General features: G+C 36.9%; 1 protein-coding gene across 1 annotated transcript in view; it reads right to left on the bottom strand.

The window, feature by feature from the left end:
• The window catches only part of SVEP1 (sushi, von Willebrand factor type A, EGF and pentraxin domain containing 1), a 154,234-nt gene that overhangs the window by 3,549 nt on the left and 129,506 nt on the right, over positions 1–21,179 (bottom strand). The window contains exons 40-47 of the mRNA XM_011364931.2: positions 20,659–20,814; positions 15,556–15,619; positions 12,242–12,415; positions 10,863–11,039; positions 7,632–7,802; positions 6,409–6,504; positions 4,316–4,411; positions 57–150 (exon numbers count right to left, since the gene is read on the bottom strand). Coding sequence (XP_011363233.1) covers positions 57–150; positions 4,316–4,411; positions 6,409–6,504; positions 7,632–7,802; positions 10,863–11,039; positions 12,242–12,415; positions 15,556–15,619; positions 20,659–20,814 — 1,028 coding nt within the window. The remainder of the gene's footprint in view (positions 1–56; positions 151–4,315; positions 4,412–6,408; positions 6,505–7,631; positions 7,803–10,862; positions 11,040–12,241; positions 12,416–15,555; positions 15,620–20,658; positions 20,815–21,179) is intronic.

The raw sequence follows: 21,179 nt of genomic DNA, 5'->3' as shown, positions 1-21,179 counted from the left end.
TATTACATATACGTTATATATGTAACATTATAAGCGTTAGTTTTCAGTTCTCTTACCTGGAACAGTCGTGTCCCGTCCAAGCTGAGAGACAGTGGCATCGGTTTGGTCTTACGCATTTTCCACCATTTAAGCAGGGAGACTGGCAAACGGCTGGGATGAAAAAGTAATGCATTTAGTTAATTAATACTTAGCAATTCTGAAGATGTCCATGATATTACGTAGAATAAGATTTGACTCTGTTTTCTGCTCCAGCCACCACCATTCCTCACAAACTGTCTGCATTACACGTTTCTGCCACTTTGTTTGACCTCAATTCATTATGTGGCACCACCTCCCTTTTTTCTTCTAGGCTAGTCAATTTTCATATTTAAGTCCCAGGTTAAGCTCTACTTAAGTATTGAAATCTTTGCTGATAACTTCAAGTCCACTGATGCTTCTCTTCTTTAATCTTTTTCTTTATGAAACCAATTTGACACATAATGTTTTGAACTATAAATTTTTCATATGCTCGATCAGACTGTAAATCTCTTGAGCGAACTAGAAATGAACTGTGAGTGCTTGAGTCATTACATCAGACATCAACCCTTAGGACAATAAATCAGGCACATGGGTTGTCTGAAATAACAGATGATTCAAAAGCCCTTTGTGTTTGCTAGGAAACATATTTCATGACTTTAACTAGCTTTAATTGGAATTATAAAACCTGGAATAGAGTTAAGAATGAGCCACAGATGAAACCCTGAGTGAACACCCAAAGGTTTACTATATAGACATCTTTCTCAGAAATCTACCGTCTCATAACCAAACTCTTCATTTGCATGAGTCTATTTGTTAAAAAAAGGAAGGAAGGAAGGAAGAAAAAATCCTAAGGATGCTAAAACTGATAAAGAGCTAACACCAGACAGTTTAACTTATCAAAGAGAAAGCAGAACTCCCTTTAGGAAGAAAATAAAATGCCTGTTGAGAAAAAGCTAGAAATGAGAAACATTTCAGTCTCATTATTTCAGCCTCATTATAGATTGTAAAGCTAAGCTTCCCCGGCTAAAAAACTCATCTTTAGTGAAATATAAATAAATGTTACTTCTTTAATCACTCATTCATAAAAAATAGGGAAAATGCCAGCAAGTTACAGGCACTTGATAAGGGTGGGAGGAAAGAGGACAAGTTGTCGAACACCAGTCTTAGCCCCGGGAGTTCTCTTGGACAGTCAAGACTAAGAGTAGGCCAACAGAATGCACATATCTCCAATGCAATAAAAAATGTATGGAACAAAGTAGGATTAAAAATAGCAAAAATAAAACCCAATAATTTGAAACTAACTGCACAGATTCTGCTTGCTAATGGGTAAAAGACACACTGCTTCTTTCCAGGAGCATGATGACTTAGTGGCACCTGACCATACTAACAAATTAGTCATTACTTTTACTTCCCTGCCTACAAGTTTAACATATTACTTTTCCCTAGAACATGAATGCCCGCATTGTTCCATTCAGGGCCACTTTCTCGTGCTATGCATCTTCTTCACGGTCTTATTTTTTCCTCCATGAATTTTTTCCAATGATGACTTATATATCTCTATCTTTAATTCTGATATATCTTTAATCTAGATGGGACCCTAAACCATCATCCAATTGCCTATCAGACCTCTTCCCTGTAGATTCCACAGGCCCTGCAAACTCAGCATGTCCACACTTAACTCCTTATTTAAACCTGCAACCTGCTCCTCTTGGGTTCTCTGTCTCAGTAAGTGGCACCACCTTCCACTCAGGGGCCCAAGCTGGACATATCAGTCTTGACTCTTCTCAGACCTGTACTCCCATAATAAATCTATAACCAAGTAGTATTGATTCACCTCCCTAACTTCTCTCAGATCCATTCTCTTTGCTTATCATTTTTCTAGACTCCATTACCGCTTGCAAATTCTGCTTTGATAACTTCCTGCCTGGTCTCCCTCTTGTAAATCTTGCTTTCTGCCATTTCCCTTACTGCTCCCAAAATCATTGTTCTAAAAGAAAATCTGATCACACGGTTTCCTTGTTTAAAACCCTTCAGTGGCTTCTGTTGCTCACAAGACAGCCCAGCATCTCGAACTTGGAAAGCAATGCGTTTCCTAATCTGGCTCTGCCCATCTTTACAGTGGCAGTTCTAGCCACACCTCCACACCTCTACATTCCCTCTATGGCTTCGGGTAAACTTTGCTGACCACACCTGTGTTATATTTTCACACCTTTGGCCAGAATGAATGATCGCTCAGTAACTCCTCTTGTTCTTCCAGGGATTCTATGCTTGTCAAGCTTTTCTGACCATCTAAACTTGGTTAGTTACCTATTCTTACTGTCACAGCTCCTTTTATTGAATTCCATTAGCCTCTAATTATGTACCCATAGGGCATTCTGCATTCCTTCTTCCCTAGATTGAATTCTGGAGAGCAAGAGCTCCTGCTTCATATATTTTTATATGCTTAGTACTTATACAAGTAGAACAAGTACTGAGGTACCTGCTGCAAGTTTAAAAAGAAAGGAAGACTTTTTGGTTCGGTCTCATTAAGGAGCTTATTCTAGTTAGGGAGCTGAGAAGCTAAAAGAAATACAAATAAATTAGATCAACTGAGCTTTACACTACATGGTTCTAACTAATTGTAATATCTATAGAAATGGAATGTTAGAAAATAGATTCCTGTGGTGTAGAGCAAGTTTGGAGATAAGGGATACTTTGGTGGAGCTTTGAAGGTGGGTAAAGTTTGCATAGTTAGAGGATAAAGGGAAATCATGAACACATGCTAAGGGAAGGGAGGGAGAGGGACTGCTTGGGGCACAATGAGGAAGCCATCACTGCACAGGGACAGTATGTGATTGGCAGGATGGGAAGTAAGGGTTATCAGGTATGCTGAAGCCAGTCTACACAGCACCTTGGAAGTCGAAAGAATTTGGGCTGTACGTGAAGAAATACACAACCACTTTAGGTTCTTAAACAGGGCATAACATACCAAAAGTAGTACATAATTATGTTATTTTGGAAATGAGGATGGGAAGGTCACCTCGTAGGCTCTGGCAGGCCATTTATGTACTATCCCACTCATTGCTACAGTTGGTATAAATTCATGAGATAACAGAAGACAAAGGCTGGGAGAGCCTCTTCCCAAGAAGATTCTTGGAAATTTGTGCCAGGAGGCGTGTGAAGAGGTCTTTTGCTAGCTGGTGACAGTGAGGATAGAGTAGGATGCCAGAGACACTGTGCAAGAAGGAACAAAAAGAGTGTTGCCCCTGGTAATTGCAGATGAAGAAGATGAAGTCACCCTCTGGTAGGGTGACTGACATTTGATTTTGCCCGTGACAGTACCTTTCTCTCTCATTTCCTCGATTTGCTTATTAATAATGCCTCTTTCGCTCTCGAAAAATGTCCTACTTGAAAGGTAAATTATATGGTCACCCCAGCCTTAGAGCTCATAACAAGCTCTGGTGTCAGCAAATCTGTTCTACTTTACATTTTGCTCCACGGGGGAGGTGGTATAAATATTGTTTACAAGAGGGATGGTGGGCTGTTAGAGTTAGTACTACATAAATATAGCCGGTTCTATTCTTTTAACAGTCACCTAAAAATTAGGACATTAAAAACATAAAAATGTGCCATTTTTAACTGATTGGCTTATTACAGATTTATTGAAATATCTATCATATCCAGGCAGTGTGCTAGGTACAGAGAATATAAAGGTCGCAAAGGAACATCCTTGTCCTCTAGTGAGGGTGAGGATAGATCAAAAATGAAGCAAATAAACAGATATCAAAATATAGTAGGATAAATGCTATATTCAAGATAGGCAAGGGTTGCTAAGGGGGCATGTTTGTCACAAATCAAATAACAACAGTTTGTTACTTTTGTCCAATGAGGAACAATCTCTTTGATGAATTTTTTTCTCTTTAACTTAAATTGTATTTATTTAGAGGTTTGTTTTTTTTCTAAGTATTACCATGAATTTTGTCATTTAGCTTCACAGAGATTAAAATAATGTTCTTCTGAACCTCTGCATACTGTTTTCTCTATGTTCTGAAAAATAAAGGTGACATGAAGAAGGCTAACAACTGAGTCAGCCTAACTGTTAGTTCCTCTTTGGCACATGACCCCTAGAGGTGAGTTTGAGGAGGCAGCCATACATATCAGAAGACCACCATTCAAGGGACCATTCTGAGGAATTCTTGAGAAACTTGGGGACCTTTTTTTTTTTCACTGCCACCTCTGAATCTGAGTCTCACTTAGCACCCTCTCAGGCTTCATGGAACCAAGTCACCAAGAAAGCAAACCATGAAAGAAGGCCTACCTGTATGACAGCGGGACCCCGTCCATCCAGGCGGGCAGTCACACTGATAAGGGGCCACACAGCGACCGCCATTCAGACAGGGGAGAATGCATATTGCTAGAAAGAAAATTGAAAAGAATCTGATCAAAATACACTCAGATATGTTCAAGTGTTCAAAAACCATTTTCTAGGAGGAGTAAAACCTTGTATGACTCACTGGATAATCTTTCTATGTGTGTTGTTTATTAATCAACATCACTGAGAAAACACAGTTAGGGAAGTAAGTCTGGACTCTTCGCCTGGTGCAATGACTTAATGCCAAATGTGCTGAGGAGGCGCTGTCATCAGTATCTGCTAAGTGCTTTGCCGTCCCACAAAATAAGCAGAATGTTCTCCATTTATTATAGTTTAGGATTTCCATTACAAATTACGTGAAATGCTTTAAGAAAGGGTTTGGCTGTCTCAAGGCTCTCTTGTCTTGAATTAAATGCGAGAATGGGAGGTAAAGGGCTACCTTGTAGGCTGGTGTTGGCAATGCATTAGCAGCAATGGGACAACTCACGCTTTATTTCCGTGGAGCCCGATGTTGACTGAATCAGGCCTTCCCTACACTCTCTATGGCAATCATTCCTCCTAGAAATTATTGAGCTCTTTAAAAAGATATAGTCTGTTAAAAAGGAGTGAGATTGTCTATTGGCTTGCTTTTCCCAGCGTGGGTCTCAAACCAAAAGCGTTGGTATTACCTAGGAGTTGGCTAGAAATGCAGAATCTCAAGTCCTCACTTAGATCTACTGAATCAGAATCTGTATTTAACCACATTCCCCAGGTGGTTTATACACACATAAAAGCTTGGGAAACCTGGTCAGGAGGTCAGGCACATGCTCAGGGAGCTAAGTCAGGCCCGTTGTTAGAGTATCCCATGGTAAATGCTTCCTGAGACTTTGGACTCTGCGTTACAGCAGGTCAAGTGGGAGCCCTCAGCTGGAAGGAATGGTTGAGGAAAAGAAGAAGGAAAAATGTAATTTCTCTTCTTTCTTAATCACTGTGAAATTACTTGCTTTGATGAGTTGTTAGTGGCCTAAATTTATTTCCATCTTATATGGTTCTTTCTAGATTAGTTGAAATCGTTACACTTAAAGTTTTAGAATCTCTTATAAAATGTCTGGCCTTAGGAAAAGCTGGTACGAACTGATGGCCATCGCATTAATGACTCTTAATGTGATTCACATATACCATTCCCAGTGAAACATGAAATCATTTTATCCTCACATATATTTTTTAAGATATTGAAACAAAGTACAGTTTAGATATTTAAAAAACATTTAAAATCATTTATTCACAGTATCCTGGAAATTCAAATTGTAATGTATTTATATGAGGATCAAAATTCTATATTAATTTACCAAGCATTGTATAGATGCAGGAGTGCCAACTTTCCTTATTTCCTTAATGAAAGAGAATGAATGGTGGGGCTGCAAATATTTCTTGCAAAGTACAATGTTAGGCAATGCTGTGAATTTATATCAATTGTAGCAATGAGTGGCACAGTACATGAATGGACTTGAGACGAGGGAAGACAAAGTCTGGGAAACCCTCTATTATAAACTCTTTCCCGAGAACATTCATAAAACTTTGTACCAGGAGGCATGTGAAGATAGCTTTGATGGATCTTGATAACTGTATTTTCAAGGTCACTACTATTCCAGATCTTCTGTGACTAATTGATATATTCAGATCAGCTATAGCCACTTTGTTTGGTCTGCTACAGCAGCAGTCCCCAACCTTTTTGGTACCAGGGACCAATGCTCTTCTGAGAATCTAATGCTTGATGATCTGAGGTGGAGCTGAGGCAGTGATGCTAGTGCTGGGGAGTGGCTGCAGATACAGATGAAGCTTCACTCACTGGCCTGCCACTCACCTCCTGCTGAGCAGCCTGGCTCCTAAAAGGCCATGGACCAGTCCCGATCATGGCCCGGGGGATTGGGAACCCCTGTGCTACAGGATAAGCAAATTAATTCCTGCCTCTAATAAAGCCAGTTCCTAGAACTCCCCTGAATTGGCAGCTTCCATGCAAATTATCAGGACTCAAGGTTAAGATTTAAGGACAGACTCACGTTCTTCACAGAGGCGCCCCATCCAGCCGTCTGGACAGGAACAAGCATTCGGGCGTTGGCAGATACCTCCATTCTGACACGGGAATCGACAGACAGCTGTAAAAGAAGTAGGATGGTCATAAATCTAGGGAATTATGGAAGGGTGGTTGTCAGAAAATAGGATTGCTCATTTACAGTGTAAATGTAAGCTTTAAGGATGGGAATCAAAACCAAATCTCAAGATTTGGTTGGGGATAAACATGAGGGACTCAGGAGGGACATACACAAGCTTGGGTGGCTCTGAGAACATGGCTATCAGGGTTTTAGTAATTTGGGGATTCGGGGTAGGAAGGACAAGGTGATTTATATAAACGGTAGTCTCTTGCGATCTGGACCAGGGGACATGTCCCTTCCAGAAGTTTTGAAAATGTGCTTTCAAAGGTGGCCTTTGATGACCAGTAGCTCCTTGGTGCTGCCACTGTCTTTCAGTATTTTAAAATCAACAAGTGAGAACACAAACAAGCAAGCAAACAATAACACAATCATCGTTGACTTCTGATTGTAAGTGAAACCTGGTCTCTTCCTTAAGGATGCCACCTCATCAGCAGCCTTTTCAAGGTGGCACATTCCCTTACAACCCACGTGTCGATGGTCTCACAGCTCACTGTTGCTTCTAGATAATTCATGTCCTTTCTCCTGCAATAACCCTTGCCACTTTTGAAGCTCATGCCATTCTTTCACTGATTTCCTCAATGCTCCCTGACCCTACAAGTCATTAAGGGCTTTGGCCTTTTTACCCCAAATCCAAACCTGACCATTGTTCACGGGGCCATGTGGACAACCCATCCAACAACTTGATTATTCTTTTAGTTCCTCAGTTATACCTGTCTTGTTTACTAGCATAGTTCTCAACTTTCAGTAAATATTTGTAGAATGAATGGAATTATTATTATGATTTTAAATAATCATATATTAGAAGACTATAAAATTTAGAAGGATATACTAGGATGCTTCATTATCTACCTATTTCTATTTTGCAGAATTTCAAGCCTAGAACCTAAGAGTTTTGTGTGCGAGCTTTCAAAACTCAGACCTAGAAAGGAAAATGACACAGATATGAAGAGAAAATTCAAAGCCAAGAAAATATAAAATAGTATGCATACTAATTATTGGCTATATCGGACTCCCATATACATTTTCCTACAGCTTCACTAAGAAAAATAACCATTCAAATATTTTTTTACCTCTGCAAATAGGAGGTGATGTCCAGTTTCCACTCTCTAGGCAAACACTCTTTAGGGAACCCTCCAACATGTATCCACTGTAACATGAGTAGGTGATCATGTCCCCATACTGATAATGTACACCTCGAGCAATCGCATTTTCGACGTGAGCTGGTGGACCACATGAGATTTCTATAGGAAAACAAAACAATTAAATCTGTGCTGCTAACACAGCCAGTGGATGAGAGAGAACATAGTCTCATCTCTGAGACTGAATTAATTTAAACAGCAAAGATAAAATACATAAAGGTAACCTTTTCACCTATATATATCAAAACTTAGATGTGCAAGATCAAAGGTTTTGTCTTCTGATTCAAATGTTGACATTGAACTGTTTTTTACTCAAGGCAAGAAGTCTGTAGGAGACCAAGAATGAGCTCTTGCACCTTGCTAGGGATGTGGCTGGGTGCTTATCAAATGAAAAGAGGAGAAGCATGGGGATTACTTGCAGTCTATTATTTTAAAATAAAAATCATTAATTGCAGTACTGTATAGTCCATCAAGGCTGTTTTATTAGTGCCTAGAACAGTGCCAGGCAGGCAACAGGCTCTCTATACACATTTGAAAAATAGGCAAATGAATGAATATTGTGTCTAGCCTATAGATACTCAATTGACACACCCTGATGAGGTTTATGTCATTCAAGGTTTCATGTTAGTTTTCTTCTTTTTGAGACTGTAAGGCAGTGACTCTGCTTTTGGAATGTGTTAGAGAGAATGATAATCCTCTTTTAAAGTGACGTGTATTTTATATTTGAATAAAGATTTTTATAATTAATTTTGCTTTGAGACTTTTATGAGAAGCTTTGAGATAACTAGAGTTATTCTGTGGTGGTTCACAAGACAAGGAGTGGATTAGAGTCTGGACTTTCATCAATATCCAGTTTGCATAAGTCTAACTTCTCGATGAATCTTCACGGACTGGCTTCTAAAAGGTCCCTCGGTGGTCACAACACTATTCAAAACTTGTCAGAGGGGTGATCAATTTGTATCACCTTTTTAAATTTTCCTTCCAAGGTGGATAAACTATTAATTCAATCAGTTGGATATCAAATATGTATTAATGTCTACTGTGCATCAGAAACTGGAAAGAAATAAATGAAAAAATGCTGTCTTTGCTCAGAGGGGAAAGACAAAGAATATTGCAACCCGACTTAAAAACAAGCTGTATTAGGGCCCTGCCTACCGTACTGTAGAAAAATTGAGTAATTAATTTGAATTACTTAAACAGAATGTAAACTAGCAATGTAATGTAAATTACTATTACTAAATTGAATGTAATTAATTACACTTAGGATTGCCAGGGTATGAACTGCACTGAAAGGGTCAACTTGGAGTAGGCTATAAGGCTTGAGTGGATCAGAGAGAAAGAGCATCCAAGTTGGGGAACGGGCACATAGAAAGACCTTGGTGAGCTGATAGTTGGTTTATATAAGTGACTATCAAAACATGGATTTCAAACTACCTATAAGGGAAACACCTTGGGTTCTTATTAAAAATGCACACTTCTGGGGTTTCTAGCTTATGAGTCTGCATCTTAAAGACTTTCCCTGAGAGATTCTCATGCACATTAAATTTTAATCACTGATTTGTAAGAATACATAGTGGCAGGAGCTGAAAAGAATGAAGAAAGCGGCTGCTCAAGTTCTTCAGGCAAGATATTTTGTTCTCAGCCAAGACTTCCTGTCTAATAGAAAATACAAAAGAGGGATTGAATATAACAAAAAATAGTGGAAATAGCTTCCTCTCCAAGGCAACCCCTGATTCTCTCAAGTATATTGAGGAATACTTAAGCATGCACTAGAACAACCTCTGTAATAAGCGCATGTCTCTCCTGCTCTTTCTTCTCGCACCGAGTGGTAAGTCAAGGAGCCAAGACCAATGTGAGGATATGTGGGCAGAATCAGGCCACTTGGCCTGTTTTAGTTCAGGGTGATGGCTTTAAACTAGATGAGCGGGTCAAAACCTACACCTACTTAGTTCTTTCTGTTTCACTAGGAGTAGATTTCATCAGGATCTGGGACCCAAAGCCCAGCTAAACGTATAATACACACTTTCCTGGAGTAAAATAAAAATTCTAATGCAGTAATAGGCTGCCAGTTGAAAATTCAGGGATTTGGACTATTGGTGTATCTCTTACTATAAGGAGATATTACTAATATATACCAATTCACTTATTCTTCAAAACAAACCTATAAGATAGGTATCATTGGTACTATTAACTTAACGTGAAAGTCCTAAGGTTCAGGGAAGTTAGGGTAATAGCATAAGTTTAGAGTCAGAAAGTTCTGCGGAATAGAATTCAAACCCAGGTGTTTTCTGATTTCAGAATCCCTGTGGCCTTTAGTATGCACATTTCTTATCTCATTAATTGGAGTGCAAGTGTTCTGAAGATGGAGGCCACTGTAGGCATAATAGATTCTTACACAATGTAGCCCAGTGCTTTGCATCTGGTTGGACTCAATTAATATTTGTTAATTGATTACTGTAGAGAAAGTACCTTGGACTATAAGGAAGCCAGGAGGGCAGGGTGTTGGGCAGGGGAGATGTTTTACCTGTAGGAAATGTCAAGGGTTATCACAAGAGATGTTGCCAATTGCATGTTCTGTATCAACATGGGCCTAGCCCAGTGCTTCTCAAATTGTGGTTCCAGCACCAGGAGTATCGCCATATCGTTAGAAATGCAAATACTCAGGTGTCACCCAGACCTACAGAATCAGAAACTCTAGGCCTCTGGTGGGGGAGGTTAAGGAACAGTAATCTGTTTTTAACAAGTCTTCTAGGTGGTTCTGATGCAGGCTCAAGTTTGAGAACCACTCTGGAATAATTTTTGTACTGTAAAGCATTCATAGCCAAATTAAAGGATAGTTTGAGGATTCTGACAATGTGGAGAAAAATATGTATTTTAGATTTAATATTTTGGTTGTTCTTAGAAGAGCACATTTTGAAAATCTGTTCAATGAATCCTGGTCAGGTAGGGTTTAGCCTAATTCCGGAAAGATTTTTTTCTTTTTATGTATGGAATTCAAAGACCTTTTTTTGAGTTTTTACAATTATCAACACAGAAACTGATAAGCAGGATAAAGCAGAAATCTAAATATCTGCTATTAATTGCTTGATTGAAAATAATCTCACAAAGATGAGAAAACATTCTGCACAAATGCAATTAACTGGTTTTCGCCCGTTGACTTACTTTCACATTTGGCACTTGTCTGTGTCCACGTCTCGTCGGAATTGCAGGTAATGACGCCTTGGCCCTGGAGCAGGAAGCCTTCTCTACACTTGATAGTTACATTCTGATCAACATAAAACTCCTTTTCAGAAAGCAGAGCATTCTCAGGGATGACAAAAGGGACCGGGCATGGATTTGCTGTTAAAAAGAAAATAAAACATTTATGGTATTTTCCTTCTTTTCTTAATTTATTTCTTTGAAGGCAGAGTGTGAGCCCTGTAGGAGCTGGGTTCTCAGGGACAATAATATGAGGCTTAGACATATAGAACTTCAAACATTAAACACAGACTTGTTTTGCATTCATATGAAATTATTTGTGTGGATAAAATCAGATAAGATCTGAAATCATTTAAGATCTGAAAACACCAAGATCTGAAAACACCAAGTTATAACATGGGTCCTAAATATCTAAGATAGCAAATTAAATAATTGTCTGAATGCATGGCCTATAAAATTTTTTAGATTGTTTTTTGATTGGCATTGCAGAAACAAAAGCCATGCTAGAAATCAAGTAGTCTATCAAACATTCCCTTAATATTTGAAGAATAGTAAGAGTAAATGCCTCTCATTATCCCTCTATTTTCTTTTACTGAACATCATTCAGAAAGATGAACCAGAGAATCATCAGATATATATTTAAGTGAGTCGACTATGACCTTACACCTTAGAACTTAAATTGTAGAGTTAACAAGGCTTATTGACAAAAATTGATTCATTTTTATAGGCCTGCAGGAAAAATAGGAAATTATGATAGCACAAGGATTTCTTACTGCGAATGTGTGGCACACATGTCAACACATATTTCGAGCAATTTCAGTTTTTTTAAAAAAATTTTCATTGGGCACAAAGGAAGTCATTTTGAGCGAGGTAGGTGTCAGCTGAATTCTAAAGGCTCAGTTACTGGATTACAATACTTGAAACAGTAACCAGAGCTCTTTCAACTTACACCTTGCTTGTGAATACTGTTTTCACTCCAGCGGTTATAATGACCTTTATTTATTATTTATATATATATATTTTATTAGTATTGCACATTAAAAATATTTTCCTTTTTCATTCCTTTCACATCCCCAAGATCTTTTCACCAAGCTGCATTTTCTTTTAGTACCTGAAGCGTGTAATCAGCCAAGGACTCTAATAAAGGATGATTCTCAGGCAGGATATTTTAGAAAATCCAAGTAGATTTTTTAAATACCACACAGTGTTTGGTCCAGATGAGTATAGATGCTTTCTCTGGGCCAATGTCACTTACTAGTGGAATTCTCTCTATGGTTTAGACACTTGGGGAACTAATCGTGAAACTGAATCTGATTAAAACCTCTCCTAAAGTCAACACACACGTTTGCAGAGAGGAACTGGGTGGCTCCAAGTTCCATTTTCAGTGCAGAATGCCTCAGGTGTCCCTTCAAGACTGTAGCCTCTGCTGCAGGAATATAGCACGCTGGGTCCTGCAGTAGTGTTTTCAATTTCAGCTTTCCCATTCAGAAACTCAAGTGGAGCCTCACATCTGGTCTCTAAAAAGAAAAATAAAAGCTTCATATTAAACACTCTCCCATCCTCTTTCCTTCTCCTGCTATAATAGGTGAAGGCATTCAATGCGCTGTAAAAAATGTTATAACCCACTCCTGTGTGAGGCACAATGATACACACTGAAGGAAGGCAAAAACCCAGCATGCATAAGTTTTGGATTAATAAGTGCAGGCAATTCAAGGTTGTTATATTGACCAATTGACTGTAGCAGTCATTATGTATACTGCCACCTTTTCTTGTTAACAATGCTGGGGGTATACATGAACAGGTGGGTAAAACAAAGGAATTCTCACTTGTTAAGTTGTTACCATGGCCAAGACTTTCTAGACACTTTCAAGTTTATTTCTTACAACTAGAGTTGACCAGATAAAATACAGACTGTCTAGTTAAATTTGAATATCAGATAAACAACAAATAATATTTTAGAATATGTATGCCCCAAATACTGCATGGGGCATATTTGTATTAAAAATAATTTTTAACTTAATATTTAAATTTAACTGGGTGTCTTATTTTATCTGTTTGTTTGTTTGTTTTTTGAATAAATCTAGCAACCTTATAACAACTCAGAAGACCTCATTTCACAGTTGAAGAAAAGTGAGGCTCGCAGAGGTTAAATAATTTGATAAAGGTCGTACTGCTCGTAAGGAGAGATAAAAAATAAAATTATTAGAAGGTAAAATATAATAAGAATGTATAAAGAACAGGGAACTATGAGCTTGCGGAAAATTAGGATACAGGGCATTTTATATGGCTTCTATGAATATACAGACTTCATAAACTGATGGGTAGTATAGTTATAAAGAATGGTTTTGCACCTTTGTATTGACAGGAATGTGCTAGGAGGAAAGCAGGCTCATCTTTTCCACAATCTTAAAAAGTGCATTTCAGTCTTAATTTTATGATCTTGTTGAAGGTAGAGGAGGTGGTCTAGACCAGTGATTCTTAACTCTGCTCACTAGAGTCCCTGGGAAGCTTTCTGCCTACGGCCCAAATGAGTAAGAATCTCTGTGCTGTGGCCTAGCTTCTGGTATTTTCTAAAAAGCTCCCCAAATGATGCTGATGCTCACTCAAAATTGAGAGCCACTGGAGTAGATGCTAAGTGACTTCTTTGGGCTTCTTTCAGCCTGGTGAGCACGGGGACCATGGACCTTACCTTCCTTTGGCTGTACCTTGGAATCACCCAGGAGCTTTAAAAATGTAGAGATGCAGGTTCCCACCCTCAGAGATTCTGACTTAACTGATACAGGGTGCAGACTGGGCAAGGAATTTTCCAAAGCTCCCCAGGATATTCCAATGTGTGGAGGCTAAAAACCACATGTCCGAGGCAGAGGCAGTGCTTTCAAACTTCATGTGCCTAGGGATCATCTCCGGATCTTGTTAAAATGCTGATTTTTTGATTCAGGGGGATTAGGGTGTAGCCTGAAATTCTGCATTTCTAACGAGACCCCTCACCAGCTGCTGCTGGTCTGTGGGCCACACTTTGAGAAGCACCGGTGTAGGAAATCCTGACTTGAACAGGCTTCCCTGAAATCTGATAGATACAGATACATCAGTATACTTAATAATCTAGTAAATATTATATATGGATCTTTCAAATTAGGTCATTCAGTGGAAATACTTTTTCCCCTCAGAAATATTTGTATTTTTTTATATGCCCAGGAAAAAAAGTGCACAATAAAATATATCAAACTATCAATAGTTTTTATCCCTGAGTGGTGGCATTAAAACTATTTTCCTTTCGCTTATTTGTGCTTTCTAATGTTTTACGAAGAAACTTTATCACTTATTCAGTCATTACTAAGAGAAATAAAAGAAAGAAAATCACGGAAAATAATAGGATTCAAATAGAGCTTTTTTAATACTATCTTCCATTTTAGAGACAGAGACCATACTAACCATTGCCACTGTTATTTGAATAAAACCTGCTGCAAACTGAAACAATCCCTTCCCGTTTCCTACGCAGACATATACATTTCCTCTTCATTCTCCACTCTGCTCCTCTGAATGTACATTCACACACTCTTTGATCATGAATAATTGAGATAAAAAAATGCTATTATCAGGAATGCCCAACAACTCCTTCCTGTGACTTGAGATGTTACTCAATGTTTTTAAAAATATTTCTCTCTATAAATTTCTGTTAGTTTTTCAGAACTAAAAAGTCATATACCTTCCGTTAAGTTTCAACCATATTATATTCTTAAAAGACCTAAGATTTCTGTCTACATAAAATCCACTCATTAATCTATCCCAGAAAATATGGTTGAAACAACGGTGAACAAAGACTCATGAACCTCGAGTCCCGGGGCCAGCTCTGTCACCAAATTAATTTGTGATACTGGGCAGGTCACTTCACTCCTTCTAGTCCCATTTACTCATTTAGCAAGATGAATAAATCTTGCTCATCTGGACTTAGTCCGATCTAGTCCAGCTAGATTGTCTGAAAGGTTGCTTAGACTAGATTATCTAACAGGCTCTTTCCAGTTTAAAAATTTGATGACTCCTCAAGGATTATTTAAAAAAAAAAAAATTTTTTTAATTTTCCACTTTGATTGATTTGTAACTATTGTATCTAAATACACAGTCTTTAGAGGAATCATATGGGCCATATACTGGAATAAAGTCATGGGAATTAACCCACATCTTGCTAAATGCACGTGGCTCCTCCTAAAATGAGTTAATGTAAAATTTCATTAAAACGTGAATATCCACTTATTTGACATACGTACCAACATCACTTTAAGATGTCAGTTTTGGCCAGTACTGTCACCAAAAAGCAACAGCTCTAAGCCTTCTAATTTATTAATTATTTGAGGGAAAAAACCCAAAATGCAAATAAAAATAACTAGTTTCTAAACAAAATGTTTGCCATTTCAAAGTCAGTCATCTTGTGTTCTACTGTAATTTAATCACTAACCTCAACTATAGTTTTTGATTTCTTTCATTGGTTTGGTATCCTTAAGCAAAAGCCCATTAAAAGTTCTCATATAGCTTACGGAGTCTTTTTTATTTTTTTTATTTTTTTTTTATTACATAACTGGTTTATAAAGACAATGTGGCCACATTGTTATTCTGTGTCCTCAGTACCATTTTGGGGACCGCTAAGTGCCATTCGACTTACTTTTGCACACTGCTACCCCGCCACTCCATTGTCTGTTCTTCTGACAGAAACGTTCCCTGTCTCCCTGTGAATCAATTAAAAAAACGGTCACTGACAAGATTATAACTCTACAATAAAAAGATAATAAGGGAATGCAGAGTAATCCTAGCTGTGAACTTGAAACTGTCAACATTGAAATGCTAAATAAATCCATTGAGTAAATATAGTTTAAGGGGTAGTTTTAGACTTTCAAAAATGTTCTCATCAAATTACTTCAAAAGTCATACTCTGGCTGGCTAGTGTAATTAAGATGTAGACTTTGTTTCACTTTCTATTTAAATGACAACTAGTTATAACCATAGTAAAGCCTGAAGAATGTGTTTGAAATGTCAAAGAGGTATATTTGCTTAGTATATTTTAAAAATATTTTGAGTTGAACTTATTTTTCAATACCTGAGAGGTATAGCAAAGAATAATTTTTTTTTTTAACACACTCGAGCATGAAACATGTCAAGGTATCTTATTGGTAGGAGGCTTGAATTTTTCAACAATGTAACTTATCCATTAAAGATAACCTTATCCTATTAAAGGCCCACACATTTAAAATTTTAAACATTTTAAGTAAAATCTTTCCACAGTTTACTTCCCTGCCTTCAGAAATAGAGTAAAATGAATATAATTTACTTAAAAATTTATTTATAATTACTTAGCTGAATATACTTTTTGTATATTTTTCAATATCCCATTACCCTTGGGGGCTGTACAGACTGTTTGACCCATATAGTCATTATAGGATTATATAGGTTGATTTCTGGATATAATTTCTATGAGGCTTTGCTTCTTCTTTCTTTTATAGTAATCATGAGTTTCCTAATCATAACTCTTTTCTAATATTTGGAATAATAAACAAGATAAATAAAATTTGTACCATTATATATTTAAAAAGGTCAGGTTCTAAGTAATGTATTAAGGGGCTTGACTCTAAATCAAATGTATGAACTTTAGCATATAGATTTTGTCACATCTTTTTTCACTGTTCAGAGCCCTTTGGATATCTCATTGTCTTGAAATTGTGTCCCAAATTAGCAAGATGTCTGAAAAGAAAACTATTCCCTTTACTTTGTTTTTTATCTGGATTGACTGATGTCTTTAATTCTTATTCTTCTAGTCAAAGATATTTTCTTTGAGCTTTCAGATTAATTACTGATAAATCTTTACCTGTAAAAATTCCATTGACTTTGGTAAAAGGATACTGTCCTGACTTTTCAAGAAAATAGTTCATTCTATAAAATCTAATGTTTCTTAAAAATATTTATTCATTATTTTCTTATTGAAAAACCAACATGTGTTCATTATAGAAAGTTTGGAAAACATAAAAGAAAAATATAAATTTTCCCAGGATTCTTCCTCCACTGTCAATCTTTGCTATACTTTTTCTATGTTTATATACTTATGTATATATAGGAAAATATAGCATTCTATTTTGTGAATTATTTTTTATTAATTTTAAGGAAGTATTTGTTTACAGCAAGCCATAAAAACCAGCTCCCCAACTATCTGGATTTTTCCAGAGTGGACTATACTTATGTAGTTAATTTTAATTAATAGTTTAGTATTTTTCCCAGTACTATTTTTTCTTTGTCTTCTTTCTTCTAATCATTTGAATAATATCCTGTTTTGACTATGTTGATTTTTTCCAGCAAAAAATTTAAAAAAACCTATTTTCTGTAATTATTGATGTAGAAAAAGAAAATCAAACAGCATTTGTAGGCTCCTTTCTCAGCAAAGTGCAAATTTTTATCATGTTTTTCCTTCTTTCTTTTTCTTTTTGTCCCTTTACACATCTTGTTTTTGATGAATTACGTTGGAGCTTAGATCCAGATTAGCATTAAGTTATTCTTTTTGCCCTACTGTATCTGCTTAATCAATAGCTAGGGTAGTTATACTAAGTTTTAGAATCATAGCAACTACTATATTGCTCACTAGCAGCAATTTTATAACATGACTGTCCCATCACTGAATTCTTTATTTTAATTTATTCCTCAGTTGCCAGTACTAATTTTTATTTCAAGAAGATTAAATATGTAGTAAAATTTTTTCATATTTACATGGCTCAAAAAAGTTGTAAACCTTACATATAAATGACAACTGATCTACATAGTAGAAAAATTTAACATGATTTACATTAGTTGTCTTAATTGCTTTGTCTGATTTTGGTAATAATACAAACATGGAATGTGATTGATAATAACTGCCTTATAATGAGCTCAGAGAATGCATAAAGGGCCATGCTCATCACTTATTTTTTATCTACAGCTCTTCCAGTAGCTATAAAAGTGGTTATCAAATTTCTATTATAGACAAGATGAAACAGGCTCAGAGAGGTTCCATTGGTTCCTGACGTTTTTTATCCAGGAAAAGTGGAGAGCCCATAAAGAGGTCTGCCAGGACCAACTCCTTATCCTTAACCACTTTCCTAGCCACTGACCTTTGGTATCTGGGGTACCTGTCAAAAATGCAATTCCCCAGATCCTATTTGATTCAGAAGTCGTTGGCCCAGGAATATACACTCCTTTTTACAACTCAGATAATTCTCAAGCAAATGGTTCATAGACCACACTTTGAGAAACACTGAGCAATATCTCAGAGCAGTGATTCTCAATCCTGGCTAAACGTTAGAATCAACTGGGGAACTTTTAATAAGAGACTGCTGCCCTAGACTCAACCAACAGAGATAATGAATTAATTAGTCTTGGGTAAGAATAGACATTTGTATTATTTAAAATGCTGTCTTATGGAAAAATTTAAACACATGAAAAATGTAACAGTAGAGAGGACAGTATAACAAACTCCCACCTAGCCATTATCTGGTTTACACAATTAACTCAAGGCCGACCTTGTTTCATCTAAGCCCCACCTCTTTCCCATGACCCCACATTATTTTGAAGCAAGTACTAGACATCATTTATCAGTAATTATTTCAGTATGCATCTCTGAAAGATAAGGGCTCTTATAAATTATATCCACAGTAACATTATCATACCTTAAAGTAAGTATTCCAGGATCTTAATAAAATGTGCAGTTAGTGCTCAAATTCCCAATTTTTGCATAAATGCTATAATTTATTTTTTTATAGTTCACTTGAATCTGAACCAAAATAAGGTCCACATGGTTTATATATCTCTAATATATCTCTTTAAATCTCTAGGTTGCTTTTCCATTTCCTCCCCTCTTACTCTGTTGGTTTATTTGTTTCAGAAAACAGAAAACTGGGTCATTTGTTCTGTAAATATTTCTATAGACAGAATTTTGCTGATTGCCTCACTATAGTGTCACTTAACATGTTCCTCTGCCTCTAATACTGATTGTTGGAATTAGAGACTTGATGATTCAAATACGATTTTTCTTTTTTGGCAAGACTTTTTCATAATGGTGTGTTTATCAACATCAGGAGGCACATAATATCTGGTTGTCTCTATTTTTTTCTGACATCAGTAGCTATGATGGTAACCTAAATCCATTAATTTGTTGAAAATTCTGGGATTTATATTTTATCATTTGTTGCCTGGAATACTTCTATAAAGGGTAAAGGGAATCTTCCCTTTCTTCACTATTTGGTTATCTAGCTGTCCAGGTAGCATCAAAATGACAATTCTTGACCTTTGACCGTCTGTTTTTACAATAATGAGTTTGTTCATGAGCATCCTCTAATAGTTATCAACTAATGATTTTTAGCATTGCTATGAAGGTAGGATCATTCATGACATGTGTGATGTGTTTCAGTCCACTGGAGTTATTTACCCTAAAATGGTCTCTTCTTGGCTTGCAGGAGCCTTATCCACTTGGCTCCTCAGTCTTTTTAATACATAGCCTTTGATAGGTTCTCTGCAATTTCATGTGTCAAGATTTTCTAGGCTAATCATTTACATTTCTTATCCCAGATCTAAAATTGGTTATTTCTGCAAGTAACTGGACATCAATGTATTTTTTCAAAGTTTCTTGGGTAATTCTAACATATAACTTAGAGTGAACAAATGCACCTCTGTCGATTTTGTAGTTAACACCAGGATGTTTCCAGAAATGTTTACAGTAAATTACCTACTTCCTCCAATTTAATGACTCATTAGTTTGCTACATATTTGTTTTAATTTTATACCACTTTTCATATTACCAAATTGCAAGATTAGTACTCTCACATGAAGAACAACTGGGTTTCAAAAACAGGAAAACTCTCCAATTGTAATCCACCGTTATATTATTATCTTTTCTTTTCTTTTTTTTTCCAATCTTTTGAAGAATTTAAACAAGATCCATATAAGCCTCGTTCCAGTTTTCATGGGCTATCTTATAATTCTTTGATTGCATGGTCAGAAAATAGAATGTACTCTACAAATTTAACAGACACGGGCAATGAATACTTCTGCAAAACCTATGCTTAAATACCATTACAATAATGCAAATAGGGAAGAAGAGGCTCCTGAGAAACCAGATGACATTATGGCATGTAAAACAGTCTCTTAAGTTTCAAGTTTGATGACATCATCATGCTTTCTGCAAAGATGATTACAGCTTTCCCGCCAAAGTAAATGGGGAAACCTAGGTTGGAGAGGTTGGAGGAAGAGGCACAGGGGGTTTTAATATTACAAACCAGGAATGGTCATGAGACCTAGCTTGGTATTTGGTTAGAACTGCTATGAGGATCCTTCAGGCCAGATATGCCTTGTGGGAACTTGACAAGGTATTTGAGCCCATTGCTTGAAGAAATCCTAGCTTTGCATACCTAAATCCCCATGGTTATCTCCCCACACTGACAGATGAACTGCCTTGTTGGAGAGTATGATTAACAAGAGGCTGAAAAACAGGTTTCAATGGCTGATGGAAGGAACAGTATCAGTCTTGTGGCTGGCATACTAACTTCTTCTTTTTCATGGCTTTGATTTTTTTTTAACTGAAGACTTATTTTGCTTATAAGTCATCTCGAATATTTCTTGTCTAGTATTAGGATAAAAGATAACAAAGTATAAAAGAATCTTTTAGGAACAAAATGAATTAAACAAATACTAAAATGTTCCCAAGCAGATCAGAAAAACAAATAAAAACTGGTTAAACAGTTTGTTCACTTACCTCTAATTCATAGCCAGGTTCACATTGATAAATAACAGTGCTTTCAAAGCTGTATTTATTGCCAACCACGAATCCATGTTCTGGACTTTCAGGTTTCCCACAAGAAACTGGACTGCAAGACTCATCAGAAAACGGCGGCTCCCAGGTGCCATCAAGCTAAATAACAAATTATAAATTACATTTAGGAATTGATACGTATAAATGAAGATGTCTGCGTTTATTGAGTGTAATAGTGAAGGTCGGGGTCATACTATGTATAGAGAAAGTAATGAGGATTGTCCACAATAAATTACTGATTCAGAAAAAAAGAGCGTAGTCACTGGTATGGCAGGTCCTGCAGGGCCCATGATGGGCCACCCAGCCGTCCATACACCCAACCTGGAGAAGCTCTCAGACAACACTGAGTTGATTCCTGTAAGCATGCTAGGACTCTGCTTGATTCAGACAGCTTAGGGTCTTTGAAAAAGTTTCCCCTCAAGCTACTTCACCTGTAAATTGAAAAGGGAACATCTAGAACTATA

Source organism: Pteropus vampyrus, unplaced genomic scaffold, assembly GCF_000151845.1.
Source record: "Pteropus vampyrus isolate Shadow unplaced genomic scaffold, Pvam_2.0 Scaffold103, whole genome shotgun sequence".
In the NCBI taxonomy this organism is placed as follows: Eukaryota; Metazoa; Chordata; class Mammalia; order Chiroptera; family Pteropodidae; genus Pteropus; species Pteropus vampyrus.
The sequence above is the reverse complement of the archived record's forward strand: the minus strand, read 5'-3'. Positions and strand labels throughout refer to the sequence as shown.